At 35.5% G+C, this 17,926-nt stretch overlaps 1 protein-coding gene across 1 annotated transcript in view; it reads right to left on the bottom strand.

Annotated features, from left to right (window-relative positions):
• The window catches only part of CNOT4 (CCR4-NOT transcription complex subunit 4), a 186,300-nt gene that overhangs the window by 42,117 nt on the left and 126,257 nt on the right, over positions 1-17,926 (bottom strand). The window contains 4 exon segments of the mRNA XM_037836099.1: positions 2,039-2,163; positions 4,827-4,952; positions 5,387-5,488; positions 6,275-6,361. Coding sequence (XP_037692027.1) covers positions 2,039-2,163; positions 4,827-4,952; positions 5,387-5,488; positions 6,275-6,361 — 440 coding nt within the window.

Genomic DNA, 17,926 nt, shown 5'->3' with positions numbered 1-17,926 from the left:
CTACTAATCAAACTAATACAAACTCATATGAGACAGCATTTCTGTCTATAAAATGGCAAATATGTAGGAGAAGAAAAAATATCCAATCCAAGGAAATAGGTACTCTCATACTCTCTGACCCAGTAGTTCTATTTCTTGGAACAATGTTATAACAAAAGTTTATATGAAAAAAATGTTCTCATAGTGCTATTTATAAGAACCCTGGAGTAAAAATAATATTATACAACAGGAGATTGGGTTAATAAATTTGAAATAATCACATACAATGGAATACTAGGTAGCCATTAAAAATTTTCTTTATGGCATGGGAAAACATTCATAATAATGTATAGTAGGTATTAAAATGTAACAAATAAATGTATTTTGTGTGTATATACATTCACAGGAAAGAAAAAGACTACAAAGAAAATACATCTAATTACTTTCAGTGAAAACCTCTGGGTATTAAGATCACACAATATTTATTTTCTTCTGTATGCTTTTGTGAATTTGAATTTATTTCAATGAAAATGTATAAGTTTTACATTTAGAAAATAATAAATGTTATCTCAAAGGATAATCTTAAGTTTAAATTTCTGCTCTGCATTCTCTCAAGGCTCACTATGAACCCAAAAAATAGCTTGAAATTAGAATAACATTTTAAAAATGAGAACAATGATGTGTATGTGCTAAAAGCACATTCTAATATCAAGCACTATAAAGTTGTCAACCAATATTAGATAAATAATAGTATATGGTTTATCATAAAAATAAACAAGCAGGGGTAGGAAAGGGTAATACAAAGATCCAAGGAAAAGGTCAAAGCTGTCAACCCAGAAATATCTTTATTTGTACTTAGCTTTTATTCCTTTTATTCCACTAGATACAAATTTCACATATTTTACTATATAGCAACTTTGTTTTGCTTTATGGCTTCTCATATATATTTATATTTATATATATGTGCACACAGGTATATATTTGTATATATATATATGTGATATATAAAAATAAATCAATATTTAAATTTAAAGTCTTTAACTTAAATAATCTTTACTATCAAAGGAAATAAACTTAACAAGGACTTCAAAAATTGAAACTCAAGAATATGTTTTTGAAGAAACCAACTACGACAATAATCCATGGATTTATTATTAAGCACATGGCTGTCTGAAACATAGCTCTTACATTACTTTAGTGCTAAACAGACACTGAGCTATAATATTACCATCCAGACATTAAAGCACCACTTAAACACATTTAATTTTGGAATTAAAAAGAAGATAATCAGCACACCTAAATTAATTACAGCTTTTTAAATAAATTCACTTTTATAAAGGTTAAACTTATCAAATTAAAAAAACAGAACAAACGTCTTAAAGCATCAGACTTAAGGTACATTCAGGATAGAGTTCAACCCCAAAATGATTATTTTCATAAACTACAGACTATTTATTTGTTTAAACACTGAAAGAACATAGGTCTCCCTGGAACCATGGTTGGGGGGTGGAGGATAGGGGATGACGTGTCTCCTAAAATGAATAAGATTCTGAATATGAGATAACCTCCTCAGTAACAGAATATAAAACTTTAGTAATTTCTGGGACTAGACATCCTTGAATATTTATGTCTCTGACATACAGTACTTCAGATAATTCCCACTCTCCCTTTTACAGTATTTCCCCCCTCATTGTATCAAGGGGGAACCTCAATTAGGTGAACATAGCATTTGAACACCTAACATCCCTTAATTTCCTTTAAACAAGATGGGTGTTGCTTGGGCTCACGACAGTCTGGAAACGACTGGAAAAAGTGAAGCCATCAGGAGGATAGCCTGAATTGTTACCAGGGAGCAGGGGACAGTGAATATTCAAACCCATGAATTGTGACTCAAAAAGATTTCCTACATAGCTAAACAATTCTGCTTGAAAAGGACCTTGTATGGTAGACCCTGTCAGGAAGGATTCTGCCTGAAAAAGATGTAGATTGAAAAGAGAAGACTGACAGACAGGGGGTTAAGAAGTTTGACCACACTAAGATCAGTACTTACGTATCATACCTCTGCAGTGGTGTCACTTTATTCTTATTCTTATCAACTGAACCCGTAGACAGCTGGAGAAAATTAGGATTTAATTTATATAACTCTTGAAGTAGCTTCTGTTCATATTCTTGGTGTTTACCCGCCTAAGGAAAGAAGAAATTAAAACTGCAGTGGGATTCACAAAATAGCTAGTATAAAATACTGCATTACTTCCTGAATTATTAAAGATAACTTAAATAAAACATATAATAAGGTTTTGTTCTTTCGGTCAGAGAAATTTGTGAGGATGATGTCACAAAACTTCTTCTAGACCAATGAAAGTTCTTCCAACAAAATTACATGCTATTTTTTCCATTAATTAAATTAAGGCATTGCATCAATTAGAAACCACTTTATTATACAGAAAAGCATATTAAGAGAGAACAGTTTCATTAGCTCAAAATATTATGAGGTCCAATTTAAACCTACTTCCCCATCTTTCATATAAGAATTAAGCCTTGTGCCAACAGGCCATTATTGAACTTTTGGAAGACTACTGAAAATCAGTCACTCAATCAATATTTTATTCAGAAATTAACACTGCAAGTAACACAGAGATGAAGCATTTTTCCTATACTTTTCATTATCCTGACACTAAGGACAAATCTCATTAATTTATTTTTACCTTCTCCTTTTCTCTGTTCTTACCAAGAATAAAATAAAACAATGTTAAATATTTGAAACTCTAGACCTAGGTCAGTGATTTACAGTCCATTATCCAAATCTATCTGGATCCAAATCTACCTGGCCACCTGCTACCGTAAATAAACTTTTACTGAAACCCAGCCTCGTTCATTCATGCAGAGCTGAGTAGCTGCAACAGAGACCAGATAGCCCAGAAGCCTAAAATATTTACTGATTGAACCTTTACAGAGAATTTGCCCTGCTTTAGACAAGAGAGGATGGTATATTTACTGTACTTGGGTATCTCTATATCAGAAGGCAATGTTACAAACGTTATGGGAAAAATTAGGCAAAGATTGTAAAAAGCAGTCACATACAAAACTAAATTATAATGAAATTATTTTGAATAACTTTTTACTATCTGCTTGAATATCAGGTCTGGAATGACAACGATTAAAACATTTTTACCTACCTTCGGGGATGCTAATTACTTAGAAGTATGGTCTAAATAGATGTTAGACCAAAACCAAAACAGAACAAAACAAGCAAGGGTAATAGCAATTGAGCATAATTTCATCAAACATACTGCATAATGCATTGTTCCCTGTTCTGAGGCCCAAGGCCCCTTGTCTGTTTCAATTAGACCTATAAATATTTCATATGGTAAAAAAATTTTGAGTTATACAGTAACAAGGAAAGATCTTCGGATTTTTGCCATGACATAATTTATTCAAATTTCTTTTCTACATTGAAGACATGTTTTAACAAAGAAACCCCTTTTCAAAGTAATTTTAAATCAAGTAAAGAGCCAGATGAATTCACAAATGAATTTTAAATTATTAAGAAAAAATAAATTTAGATGTGGATTTTACATCTTTAAAACACAAAAAGCTTCAAAAACTCTTTTTGCAATCAATAATCCAGGAGATATCATGGCTTTTGTTAGCCACAAAGAAGCTCAAACTTATATTCAAATGATTCTACAGGGGCAGTTCATAAGAGACAGGTTAAATTCCCTTACAAGTAAGTTCCAAGGGACTGTCTATCCTTTTCTTTTTTCATTAATGCTTAAAATGACATCAAGTGGAGCTGGAAGATCCTTTGATAGACACATATTTTCACTGTAATTCTACTTTGAGTACAACATCTTTTCCACTAGTCAAAATTCAGTTTGAAATGGTTCTAACAGTTTCTGGATCATAAAGACTAATACCGTATTTATTATAATGGAATTTAATCTGTAGTAACTCCAAGTCAAAAAAAAGGTAATATTCCATTTTATTCAACAATCTGTTTTTAAAGGAGCCCCTACCAAACTCTCCCTAGTTTGACCTGGAGAATGAAAGGTAGCATTGAACGCCCCCACCTTCTAAATGAGAAGTATTCCTGCTCATTTGCAATAGTCCATAGCAACAATCGGAAGTCCTCATCTATAATAGGGAAGTGCAACATTGTGCTTTGGTATAATCCTCATTTAATATGCCAAATGGTCAACATTTTTACTTGTAAAGGCATGTTTATACTACAAATTGAAAGGAGACAGGAAAAGAGGAAATGTAAAAAAGAACATAGGACATGTAGCCTTTAATTCACCCCACAGGATACTGACTCAGTGGATACTTTAATGGAGAAAATAATTTTTAACAAATAAAGTAAATTTATATGCATCATTTGATAAACTTTTTTTTTCTAGCATGCTCTGTAAAGAGTAGAGATCAGGCAAATACTCAACAAAATAATTATAGTATCCACTTAGCTTTCATTTTCCTGACATTTTCCTTAAAGTAGCATTTCCCAAAGCATTTTCAATGGTTGATTAAAAGTTGTAGTTGTACTGGGTACTACACATTCCCTTCTTGTATATGTATTAACATATTAAAGACTCTGAGAAGTTGTGCAACAAAAAAACCTTTTCATCTTCACTGAACCTAGCATTTTCAAACTTAGTTGACCACAGAACCTTTTTATTATAATGATATCCTGCAGACTGGCATTCCATGGAACAGTTTGTTGGAAAACTCTACTTTAAAGTAATACCAGTTTAAAAAAACACAAAATCCTAGTTTTTGCTTTTGCAATTTTAACTTATGATGACAAAGTACTCCCTTTTCTGCAAAGTTGATAATTCACATTACTTTACTACCTGCATTTCCTCTTTTGTGAAGCTGGCTGCCTCATCCCCCAGTTCATGTAGATACATGCAGTCAGGTTTTGGACACTGCATATTCTTCAAGAAGTAACTGCAGTATTTTGTTGTACCTAGAGACGCCTGCAAGAAGAGGAAGGGGGGGAAAAAAGGACTCAAAATGTGAACTGACACCACAATTAGAATTTCTACATTTAGTGTTTTTATTTCACTTAAAATGAGGCACAGACACAATAAAACAAGAGGTATGTCTATGGATACCAGAGACCTGAACTATTACTAGAATTTATTAAACGTAACATTCATTTGGAACTAAGGATAACATCTTAGTCTTTCTTCCTAGAAATCACTCAAGGAGACAGACAAAATCTGTTCCACATTACAAGTGGTTAGGGCACTTAAAAAGGCAAATTCTGTTTTTAATTATGCTATCTTTCTTCCAATAGACTATCTTCAAATAGATTACCTTCAAATTTAATATATAAATGCTAGGCTCACCTCTGTTTACTACATCTTATCCCTCTCCCCCCGGAAAAAAATCAAGAGGACCACGTTACCTTAAGTGTTCTGCCATCTACCACCACATTGTTGACACACTGTATGGCTCTTAGAGCATCTTCTGACCGGATATAGGTTACATAAGCACTGGCACTTGGACCCTAAAGTGAAAACATCCCATCCCACTGTTATTAGCTTCAGATGACACAAATTCTACATTAAAAAAAAAAAAAAAAACTTCTCTAGCAATCTGCCTAGGGCATTCCAAAGGCCTTTACTAGTAAACTACCACTAGTATCATTAATAATAATAATTAGAGATAGTAATAGTTTTTATTAAACAGTATAATAGTTTGTTTAAAAGCAATCACACAATGAATTTTATCTGATTTTAAGCAAACTATAAAACATATGAATAAAATTTCATCTTTGGCTTGGCATTTATTTATTTTTTTTAAATCATTTAACAGGCTTGTCAAGGTTACAAGAAAAAAAGTTGAAATTCTAAAGTTAAAGGTTAAGATTTGAAGACATTGTATCAAATTATGTTCTCCCCAAAAAAACACAATTTGCAAGAGTATTCTATCTGCTAATACCAGCATAATGAAGACACTCTATTAAGTTTTCAATATGTGAAATTATTACTGATTAGAAATCACTGTCTAATTATTACAAGGCCTGGTAACAGATTCAACTCCCCCCCCCTTCACCCAGTCACTAAATCTTTGTATTACTATTTCCCTTTTATTACTATCAACGCACTGTTAAGTCCTAGAAAGAGTCAAATAAGCACTAATAATTCTCCCATCCCACCAACACAGGGCACTACACAGCTTAGGTCGGTGACCCTCAAGCTTTCTAATCACAGACTGCAAGTTTTCCTTTTGAACAGACCAGGTCAAGCACAGACCATAAGGAGGAAAGGCAAAAATCCCTATAATTAGTTACCTGTGAGCCTGCATATGATGTGCTATTATTGATGACAACTTTATGTATTTTACCAAACTTCCCAAAATATTCTGGTCGTTTTAAAACCTATAAAAGAAGAAGAAATAAGGTATATAAATCCATTTTAATCATTATCCTTATAATGGGGACATTCAATCATTTCTCTTCAGTGAAAGGAAATAGTGATTTATTAAATTGTCTAAAAAATATGACTACTTCAATTTGTGTGGCTAACCGACAGGAAATCACCAACAGAGTATAAAAACCTATTCTTTATTGGCCCACTGAATAGAATCTGAGATTCACTAAGTTTGGTATTATATACTGTGTTGTAATATCTGTACCAATAATCTTTAGGATCTTAACTTCACAGTATTCTTAAACACAAAACAGATCAAAACTCTTAACCACATTTTCATTAATAGCTGATCCTCATAAGAAAGTAATTCTTGAAACAATGAACAAAATTATAAGACTTACGTCTGTCCTTGAGTCAGACATAAGTAGAGACAGTTAATATTTAAATATACTATATTAAAACATTTTTATAAATCGTAAAACCCAAATTTAATAGAGTACCCCCTCAATCTTTTATGCTTTATGCTTTATCATTATATAAATATTTAGTTCCCTTATGTTGAATCTTATTCCGTATTACCATTTCTCAATTATCTCCTATTGCTTTACCCTTCTGTTCCTAGTAAATAACATCTGGGAAACAAATTTATGCATTTCTTTCTCTATTACCTGATTACTTCTTGGTGGTGATTTCCCCTCATGCTTATTAATCTCACCTCCTTTGACTCTGTGATTACTATATGCATTCTTTTAGCTTCTCTTACAAACTTACTTAACCTTGGCAAATTTGACCAGTGTGTAATTTGTCACAAAAATCTCTTCCATAATTTGGTCATTTCCGATTGTTGGGTCGGTAGGTAGAATTTACCCCCAGTTAGCAAGCTGAGTCTCAGTGAAAGCTTATTTTATGTACCCGTTCAAGTGCTGCGATATATTCTTCTCTTTCCAAGCACTCATATTTAATAATATTTTTCACATACTTAGTGCCAAGCGAAATAGTCTATGGCTGGTGGGTCACCAATTCGTAACAGTCTTCAACTTTATTAACATAAAGTAATTTCAAGTATAAGGTTGTTATGATTGCTACAGCCAATTTTGATGGCTTAGAAAGTGAGCTGATAGAACCTGAATACTCACTAGATAGGTTTTCAATCTTTTTTCCACCCAATTTCCCTGGGAGACATGACAGTAATATTTGTTAAGGCAATGACCCTCAGGTTATTCATATCTAAGTCTCAGGGTTTAAGGGGTAAGGAGGGATGTAGTCTGAAAAAGCCTTCTGGCTGATAGCATTTGGAACTGCATTAATAGTCCAGGTGGATTCATACCAACACAACAAAAGGCCTCACAGCCAAAAATACCTATTCCAAATGTTCAGATCACTCATCTCATGTCATGTGTGAGTTTATGGCAGTAGTTTTCAATGCTCCAAGGGGCATTTTGGAAATTTGTGGGAGCCCTTATTGGGGGTGGTTGTCAAAGTGACCAGAAGATACTACTGGCTGTTCATTGGACAGGAGCCAGGGACGCTAATATCTTACAATGCTAGGGCTAGTTCTGCACTACAAAGAATTATCCTACACAGCTTTTGAATATCCTACAAGACATTCACACAGCTGAAAACCTGTTAATAATTAAGTGAACCTAGAAATAAATTCCATATTACATGTAAGCACAAAGCACTCTCCCACAGTTTTGACATACGTTGAATTCACAGAGAAGCAAGTAATATGTAATTAAGGGATGACTACACATGCTTTGTTTGAAATTTCACTAAATGTTGTCTCAAAAAAATCACATCATTAGCATTTCCTGGCACCTGAATTGTCAATACATGTAACTGTATCAGTGTGCATTTGTAGTTATCACAGTGATTCATAAACAAGTGCAACCATTCCACTATTTCATTATGTGGTCTAAAAGTTAGTGCTTCCCAAACTTGAATATGCACACAAATCATCTGAAGATCTAGTTAAAATGCAGATTAGGATTTAGTAGGTTTGGAGCAGGGTCTGAGAGCTCACACAATAAGCTCTGACGTGATACTACTAATGCTATCAGTCTACAGACCACATCTTTTCTTTTAAATGCATTTTAATTGAGATATACTCACATACCATATAATCCATCCAAAGTATACAATCAATGGCTCAAATATCATACAGTTGTGCATTCATAGCCACAATCAATTTTAAAACATTTTTATTACTCCAAAATAAAGAAAAAAAATAAAAACGAACATCCAAACCATTCTATACCCTTTACACCCCCATTACTAATATATTTTTTGTCATTATTTTATTACTCATCTGCCCATACACTGGGTAAAGGGAGTGTCAGTCACCAGGTTTTCACTATCACATGGTCACATGACAACAGCTATACAGTTTATATACTTATCATCAAGAATCAAGTCTATTGGATTACCATTCAATAGATACAAGTATTTCCTTCTATTTTAACACACTAGAAACTAAAAAGGAATATCTATATAATGCATAAGAATAACCTCTAGATTGACCTCTCAACTCTATTTGAGATCTCTCAGTTACTGAAACTTTATTTTTGTTTCATTTCTTTTCCCCCTTTTGGTCAAGAAGGCATTCTTAATCTCACAATGTCAGGGCCAGGCTCATCCCTAGGAATCCTGTCCCTCGTTGCTAGGGAGACATATACCCCTGGGAGTCATGACCCACGGACCACATCTTGAGTAGCAAGGTTCTAGAGTAGTGATGCCCAAGCATACAAAATATCAAAATGTTCTTTCTATAGTCACTTTCCTTTTATTTCTTCTTTATATTACAGATAGGGCAATGTACTGCATTTTGTCAAATTATGTGTGTAAACATATTATATTACCAAAGAAGTCATTTCATGAAAGTCAAGGGATACTATGAAACATTAGTTTAAAAAATGGGCACTGGGCCTGATAGGGTTGAAGACCACTGGTGTATGGAAATAGAGTTTGGCCAATAATGGGCCTTCACAACCTTCATAATAACCTAAGATTGTATATAATTACACTGATATATCTGCATTGGAGCCAGAATATTTTCAAAGCACAAATCTGACCATGTCACTCCCTGTTCTTAACGATATTCAACAACTTCCCACTGCCTTTAGGATAAAGTTCAAACCCCTTAGCATGGTTAGAAAGCCCTTCATGATTTGTTACCACTTACCTTTTCAGTCTCATCTCTCACCATTTGCATGCTAATCTTCCAGCCAAACAAATCAGTTGCAGGCCAAGCTCTTTCTTCTCCAGAAATGTTTCACAAAGTTCCTATGCCAGAAGCACTTTATCCCAAAGTAGCAGAAGGGGGCATACCCCACTCCAAGGTTAGGGGTTATCCTCTGAACCTCTATATCACACAGCACTTCTCATGTTATACTACTATTTTTAAGAACAATAAACTCCTTAACAGTAGGGATTATTTTGTTCATTCCAGTATGCGCAATGTCTTACATAACACCTGACACTTTGTAAGATACTCAGTAAATGATTAATGAAAGGATGAACTGTCTTAGCCTTGAACAAAAAGTAGTACATGGATACAGAACACTGGTGGGCCTCGAAGTATTAACATATGACCAGTGGTTGATAAAAAATGGATTGCCAAGGAAAGAGAAATTCAAAGCATTTAAACTTTTCGTAGTAAGTTGTACAATCCAAATTCTGCCTAAAAACAAGTCAACTAGCACAAATTGTATTCTAGTGAATAAATAAAAGGTATGGGGAATAGGCAGAACATGATGCATATAAGCACCTTATTTATATACTCAGCATCATATATTTACTTCACAGTGAGCCAGGTTTTCTACTAACATGGAATACAAAAGGCCATGTGACAGAATGCTAAATGCCCAATGGCATGCCTATACACTAAAATGCCTTTCTATACTCTTTGGGAATACAGTCAAATGTTAATGGACACTACAGAGAAAAACAAAAGCATGGTAATCAGATGCATGGGTGAATGATAAATACATGCATGGATAAACAAAGATGAATGATAGGGCAATCATCAGTATACAATACATTAGAATGAGAGTTCTAAGATCTGGGAAGTTCTAGTCCTGGCCTTCTATGAAATAGCTTTGTGATCACAGGCAAATCACACAACCTTCCTGTGCCTCAGTTTCCCTGCACACCAGTACTAGAGCAAGGGTAGCTATACTAGTATTGGATAAAATAGACTTCAGGTCAAAAGCAGTTATGAGGGACAAAGATGATCATTACATATTGATAAAGGGGACAATTCAAGAGGAAGATGTAACAATTATAAATATGTATGCACCTAACAGCAGAGCCCCAAACTATATGAAGCAAATACTGACAAATTTGAAAGGAGAAACTGACAGCACTACATTAATAGTAGGAGACTTTAACGTACCACTCTCAGTAACGGACAGAACATCTAGTTGGAAAATCAATATAAGAACTGAATGATACTCTAAACCAACTAAACCTAACAGACATATATAGAACATCTCATCCAACAAAAACAGAACACACATTCTTCTTGAGTACATGGATCATTCTACAGGGTAGCCCATACATTTGGACACAAAACAAGTCTCAATAAATTGCAACATACTGTCTTGCCCTTACGAACAGTAGTTCCGAAATACCTAGGTCCCTATCTGAGATTCTGTAAAAGATTCATTCACTAAGTTTTAGTGAATCCACCAGAGTGTTTCTATGCCAGACAAATCCTAAAACCCAGAGGTAACAGCCTCTTTAAGCACAACAAGCAGATGCAACCCTCTTCCATGTAGTGTCGACACCCCCTTTCAGTATGAACAAACTAGGGTGGTCACTGCTTAGACACCCCTGAAGATCGAGAAAGTGATTAAACAAGAGGAAGGGGTAGCAACAGACAAGATAGGATTTAACAAAGTATTATGAATACTGAAACTTTCTATAAATATTTACATATATATTTTTAGATGCTAGGGTATTAGAATAGCTAGAAGGAAATAACTGAAATGGTGGAACTGTAACCAATAACATGCTCTGAAACTTGTTCTACAGCTAGTTACTGAGTTGTGCTTTGAAAGCTATCACCTTTCTGTATATATCCCATATTTCACAATAAGGAAAGAACTGAAACTGTGGAACTGTAACCCATAACAATTTTTGAAATTATTGATATAACACCTTTTGAGCTGTACTTTGAAAGTGAACACCTTTCTGTATATATGTTATATTTTACAATAATGGAAATAACTGAAATTGTGGAACTGTAACCCATAACAGTTTTTGAAATTGGCTCTCTAACTACTTGTTAAATCATACTTTGAAAGTTATCACTGTTACGTATATAAGTGAAAGTTCACAATAAAAAAAAAAACCTAAAATTTATAGAATGTAGCAAAGAGTGCTGAGAAGGAAATTTATAGCCCTAAATGCCTACATTAAAAAAGAAGAAAGAGCTAAAATCCTCCTGGAGGAACTAAAAAAGAAACAGCAAACAAATCACAAAGCAAGCAGAAAGAAGGAAAACACAAAGATTAGAGCAGAAATAAAAGAAATTGAAAATTAAAAAAACAACAGAGAGAATAAACAAAACCCAAAGTCAACGAGCCCACTGAGATCAATAAAATCAGCCTACACTTAGCTAGACTGAAAAAGAAAAGAGAGAAGATGTAAACAAATAAAATCAGAAATGAGAGGGGGGACATGACTATTGAACCCAAAGAAATACAAAGGATCACAAGAGGATACTACAAACAATTGTATGCTAACACATTAGACAAATTTGATGAAATGGACAAATTCCTAGAAACACACGAACAACCAAACTGAATTTAGAAGAAACAGAATCCTCAATGGACCAATTACAGGAGATTGAATCAGTCATCAAAAACAACCCAACAAAGAAAAGTCCAAGACCAGAAGGCTTCACAAGTGAATTCTACCAACCATTCCAAGCAGAATTAATACCAAACTTGCTCAAAATCTTCCAAAAAAATTGAAGAAAAGGGAATACAACCTAACTCATTCTATGAAGCCATCATCACCCTAATATCAAAGCCAGATAAAGATCCTACAAGAAAAGAAAAATACAGCCTAATTTCTCTAATGAATATAGATTTAAAAATCCTCAACAAAATACTAGCAAATCAAATTCAACAGCATTTTAAAAGAACTATAGACCATGATCAAGTGGAATTTATCTCTGGTATGCAAGGCTGGTTCAACATATAAAAATCAATTAATGTAATATACCACACTAACAGAATGAAGGGAAAAACACCAATGTTCATCTCAATTGATGCAGAAAAGGTATCTGATAAAATCCAGCACCCTTCTTGAAAAAAAACACTTAGAACATTAGGAATAGAAGGAAACCTCCTGAACATGATAAAGGGCATATATGAAAAGCCCACAACTAATATCCTACTTAATGGTGAAAGACTGAAAGCTTCCCCTCTAAGATCAGGAAAAAGACAAAGATGCCCACTGTCACCAGTGCTATTCAACATTGTGGTAGAAATTCTAGCAAGAACAGTTAGGCAAGAAAAAGAAACAAAACGTATCCAAGTTGAAAAGGAAGAAGTGAAATTCTCCATATTTGTAGATAATATGGTCCTATATACAGAAAGTCCTGAAAATCTGCAACAAAGCTCCTAGAGCTAATAAATGAATTCAGCGAAGTGGCGGGATATAAGATCAACACTCAAAATCAGTAGCCTTTCTATATACAAGCAATGAACAATCAGAAAAAGAAATCAAGAAAAAAATTCCACTCACAAAAGCAACTAAAAGAATCAAATATCTAGGAACAAATCTAACCAAGGATGTAAAGGACATATACACAGAAAACTACAAAACACTACTAAAAGAAATTAAATACCTAAATAAATGTAAGGATATTCTGTGTTCATGGATTGGAAGACTAAATATCATTAAGATGTCAATAACATGCAAAGAAATTTATAGATTCAATGTAATCCCAATCAAAATTCCAACAATGTCTTGCAGAAACGGAAAGCAAATCATCAAATTTATATGGAAGGGTAAGGGGCCCCGAACAGCTAAAGCCATCTTGAAAAAGAAGAATGAAATTGGAGGACTCATTACACATACTGAACTCAAAACTTACTCCAAAGGCACAGTTTTCAGACATCATGGTACTGGCACAAGGACAGATACAGACCAATGGGAAAGAACTGAGAGCTCAGAAATCAACCCTCACATTTATGGCCAACTGATTTTTGACAAGACAGCAAAGACTACTCAATTAGGAAAGAACAGCCTCTTCAACAAACGGAGGTGGGAAAACTGATCTACATTTGCAAAAAAAGGAGGGAGGATACTTACCTCACACCTTGTACAAAAATCAACTCAAAATGGATCAAGAACCTAAATAAAAGAGCTTGAGCCACCAAACTCAGAAGAAAACTAAGGGAAGCAGAACCTTGTGTTAGGCAATAGTTTCTTAGGCTTTATACCCAATGCACAAGCAATAAAAGAGAAAATAGATAATTGCAACCTCATCAAAACCAAAAACTTGTGTTCCTCAAAGGATTTTATCATGAAAGTAAAACAACTTATACAATGGTAGAAAATATGTGGAAACAACATAGCTGATAAAGAATTAATATCCAGTAAATATAAAGAAATCCTTCAACTTAAAAACAAAAAGACAAATAACCCCATTTAAAAATAGGCAAAAGACTAAAACAGGGATCTTTCCAAAGAAGATATACAAATGGCCAGAGAGCACATAAAAAGATATTCAACATCATTACCCATGAGGGAAATGCAAATCAAAATGACAGTGAGACAACAGACAATTTTATTTATAAAATGGAAAACAGCAAGTGTTGGTGAGGATGCAGAGAAATAAGAACATTCATTCATTGCCAGTGACTGTTCCTCAGGAAACGAAGTATAGAACTACCACCATATGACTCGGCAATCTCACTACTAGGTATATACTCGAAAGAATTGAAAGCAGGTGCTCAAACAGGTATTTGCACTCCAATGTTCACAGCAGCATTATTCACAATTCCTGAAAGATTAATCTAGTGTGATTAATCTGAGGAACTGTTATACAGAAAAAACTTAATGTAAGTGGTGACTAGTGAGAGAGAATGCTTTATCATGAGTCTAAGTATATACAAAAAAACTACTGGTTTTATACTTTTGAAATAATTTTGGTTTAATGGGAGGAGAATGAATTTTCTTTTTTTTTTTTTTCCATATTAGAGAAGTTGTGGGTTTACAGAACAATCATGCATAAAATACAGTACTCCCATATACCACCCCACCACCAATACCTTGCCTTGATGTGGAACATTTGTTACAATTGATGATAGCACATGTTATTTTAAGTAGAAATATGAAATCCCTTTAAGTAAATGAAAACTTATATCACTGTTAGAAATTTCAGCATGCAGTCATAAAGGGAATGAAGACCAGTCATTTCTGGCAGGAAAGTTTATTCACGCAGCTGCATGGTGAGGGTGGAAAGGAAAAGTGCTATCAGCATGGTAGGGGTCTGAACTAAAGCTTCAGCCCACCCGAGGCAAAAGGAGAATTGTATTTATGCCTTCCTTTGGGGGGGTAGGGGGGTCAGTTGGTCACAATGGACAGGGGTTTGGCTGATGGGTCAAGTGGTGACTGGACCCTGGGGCCTGTCGGGGTGGGAATTGAGAGGGAATGGTGTTGAGCCAATGGAAAAGTAAGTAGTGGTTTTAGTGTCCTGTTAAGGAATGGAATGTATATAGCTGGTGAATGGGTGGTTTTGGGCAGGATGCAGTGGCCCCAGCGTGTTATTCCGGCCACCAGGAAATCTTGCACAAAAGGCTTGCCTAGTGTGTTGTTTGGAAAGGAGTAGAATTTTCCAACAATCACATATAAATAACGAAATCAAAAGATGACGCAGAAAACTGCTTAAGTATCCCGGCTGCTAAAACTAAGACCATACAATAGTTTGGCTTAAACAACTGGAACTTATTGGCTCATGGGTTTGAGGCTAGGAAAAATCCAAAATCAAGGGGCTGGCAAAACCATGCTTTCTCCCAGAATACTATGCTCTTCTGGGGCTGGCTTTTCTGTCACATGCCAGCATCTTCTCTTTTCTCTTCCAAGTCCTGTTGACTTCCAGCTTCTGGCTACTCCCTGAGGCTTCCTCCTTCCTTATCCAATTTCCTTTGCTTATGAGGATTTCAGCCACAGTGGATTAAGACTCATCCTCATTGAGTCTGGGTGCACCATAACTAATAATATCTTCAAAGATCCTATTGACAAATGGGTTTGGGACCTGAACATGCCTTTTGTGAAGAACACGTTTCAATCCCCAACCGTCTGTCATTTCAGACTCCCAAAAGACATCTTTTCCCAAAAGCAAAATACTTTCATTCCATCAAAACATCCCCAAAGCCTTAAGCCATTTTAGAACAATGCTAAGCACAATGTCTCATCAAATCAGTTATGGGTGTGGTCAGGCCCAAGGCAAAATTCCTCTGTCTCAGGGACCCATGAAACCTAGAAAACAAGTTATTTGCTCATTATAGATAATGGAGGGACAGACATAGGATAAACCTTCCCATTCCAGAAGGAAGAAATTGGAAGGAAAACAGGGTTCATGGGCCTCAAACAAGTCCCAAACCCAGCAGGGCAAACTCAATTAAATTTCAACATCTGAGAGTCACCTGTGACTTACTTCTTTGCATTCCTGGCTCATGGAGTGGCAGCCCCACCCCTTCCAAGAGTTTGTACAGCAGCCATGCTCTCCCTGAACACTAGGGTGAAGACCCACCATCTCTCAGCACTTGGAACTGGTTTTGGGAAGACTGCCTTCAGTTCCTTCCAAGTGCACTTGTAATAAATCACCTTCAAACTAAAAGACATGATTCTCCTTTGTAGCACCGGGTCAGGCAGGCCCTTCTATTGGAAAGATCCATGCTTGCAGTATCACTATCAAACATCAAATGACACAATTTCGCCAAGTTCTCTGCCACTTTATAAAAAGGAATGCCTTTCCTCCAATTTCCAATAACACAATCATTTCCTTCTAAGCCTTCACTGGAACTACCTTTAACATTCATATTTCTACCTACAGTCTCTCCAAAGTAATATAGGCTTTTTCAATCAAACGCCTCACAATTATTCTAGTCTCTACCCATTATCCAATTCCAAAGTTGTTTCCACATTCTTGACATTTGTAATAGCAACACCCCACTTTTCAGTACCAAAAACTGTTTATATCCAGTTTATTGGCTGATGCTTTTGAGACTAGGAGAAATCCAAAACTGAGGCCATCTGCAAAGTGATACTTTTCCCTGAAGACTACGGGGTTTTAGACTGGCTGCCGTGACCCTTTGGTCTTTGTCTTTTCCGTCACTAGGCAATGCACATGGCAGCATCTTTTCCTTTCTCTTTACTTCCCAGTGACTTCCAGCTTCTGGCTCCTCTCTATGGCTTCCTCCCTTCCATGTCCAATTTCCTTTGCTTACAAGAACTTCAGCTGTATTGGATTAAGGCCCACCATCATTCAGTACGGGCACATCTTAACTAATAATATCTTCAAAGGTCTTACATACAAATGGGTTTACACCTACAGGACTAGGGTTTGAGGCCTGAACATGTCTTTTGTGGGGGGCATAATTCAATCCCCAATAGAAACCTATAATCCAAACATCAGAGTCAGACTACAGCTTAATCTCTTCCAGTCTTCAGGTGGTACTCTGTATGCCTGCAAAAGTATTACAGATGAAAAGAGCAGGATATATGAATAAAAACAAGTATATCCACATTTGAGAGCTCTCAAATCAAGGTAAAAGTTCCATTACTTTACTGGAGTAGCAATATCAGAAAGACAAAAGTAGATTCTAATCTATAAGAGTAGTAGAAGTAAGCAGAGGCAGCTAACAAAAGCCAGTAAACAGGAAGTACTCTCTGGGTAGGAAAAAAGCTAAGAGGGAATAGAAGGGATGATGCAAACTCATGGTTGTTTTCAAGGTTATGGTCATCAAAAGTCATGCAGACTCTCTCTAGCTAAGCCAACTTGGCAGGTGAAATCACTGCCCTCCCTTCTACATGGGATCTGACACCCAGGGGAGTGCATCTCCCTGGCAATGTGGTATATGACTCCCAGGAAGGAATGCAGACCCGGCATCGTGGGATGGAGAACATCTTCTTGACCAAAAGGGGGAAATGAAAGGAAATGAAATAAGCTTCAGTGGCAGAGAGATTCCAAAAGGAGCCAAGAGGTCACTCTGGTGGGCACTCTTACGCACAATACAGACAATCTTTTTAGGTTCTAATGAACTGGGGTAGCTGGAAACTATCAAACTACAACCAGAACCCATGAATCTTGAAGACGATTGTATAAAAATGTAGCTTATGAGGGTTGACAATGTGATTGGGAAAGCCATAAGGACCACACTCCCTTTTGTCTAGTTTATGGATGGATGAGTAGAAAAATGGGGGAAGGAAACAAACAAACAAAGGCACTCAGTGTTCCTTTTTACTTTAATTGCTCTTTTTCACTTTAATTATTATTCTTGTTATTTTTGTGTGTGTGGTAATGAAGGTGTCAGGGATTGATTTTGGTGATG

The sequence above is a fragment of the Choloepus didactylus genome, chromosome 5 (genome assembly GCF_015220235.1).
Source record: "Choloepus didactylus isolate mChoDid1 chromosome 5, mChoDid1.pri, whole genome shotgun sequence".
NCBI lineage: Eukaryota > Metazoa > Chordata > Mammalia > Pilosa > Megalonychidae > Choloepus > Choloepus didactylus.
The sequence above is the reverse complement of the archived record's forward strand: the minus strand, read 5'-3'. Positions and strand labels throughout refer to the sequence as shown.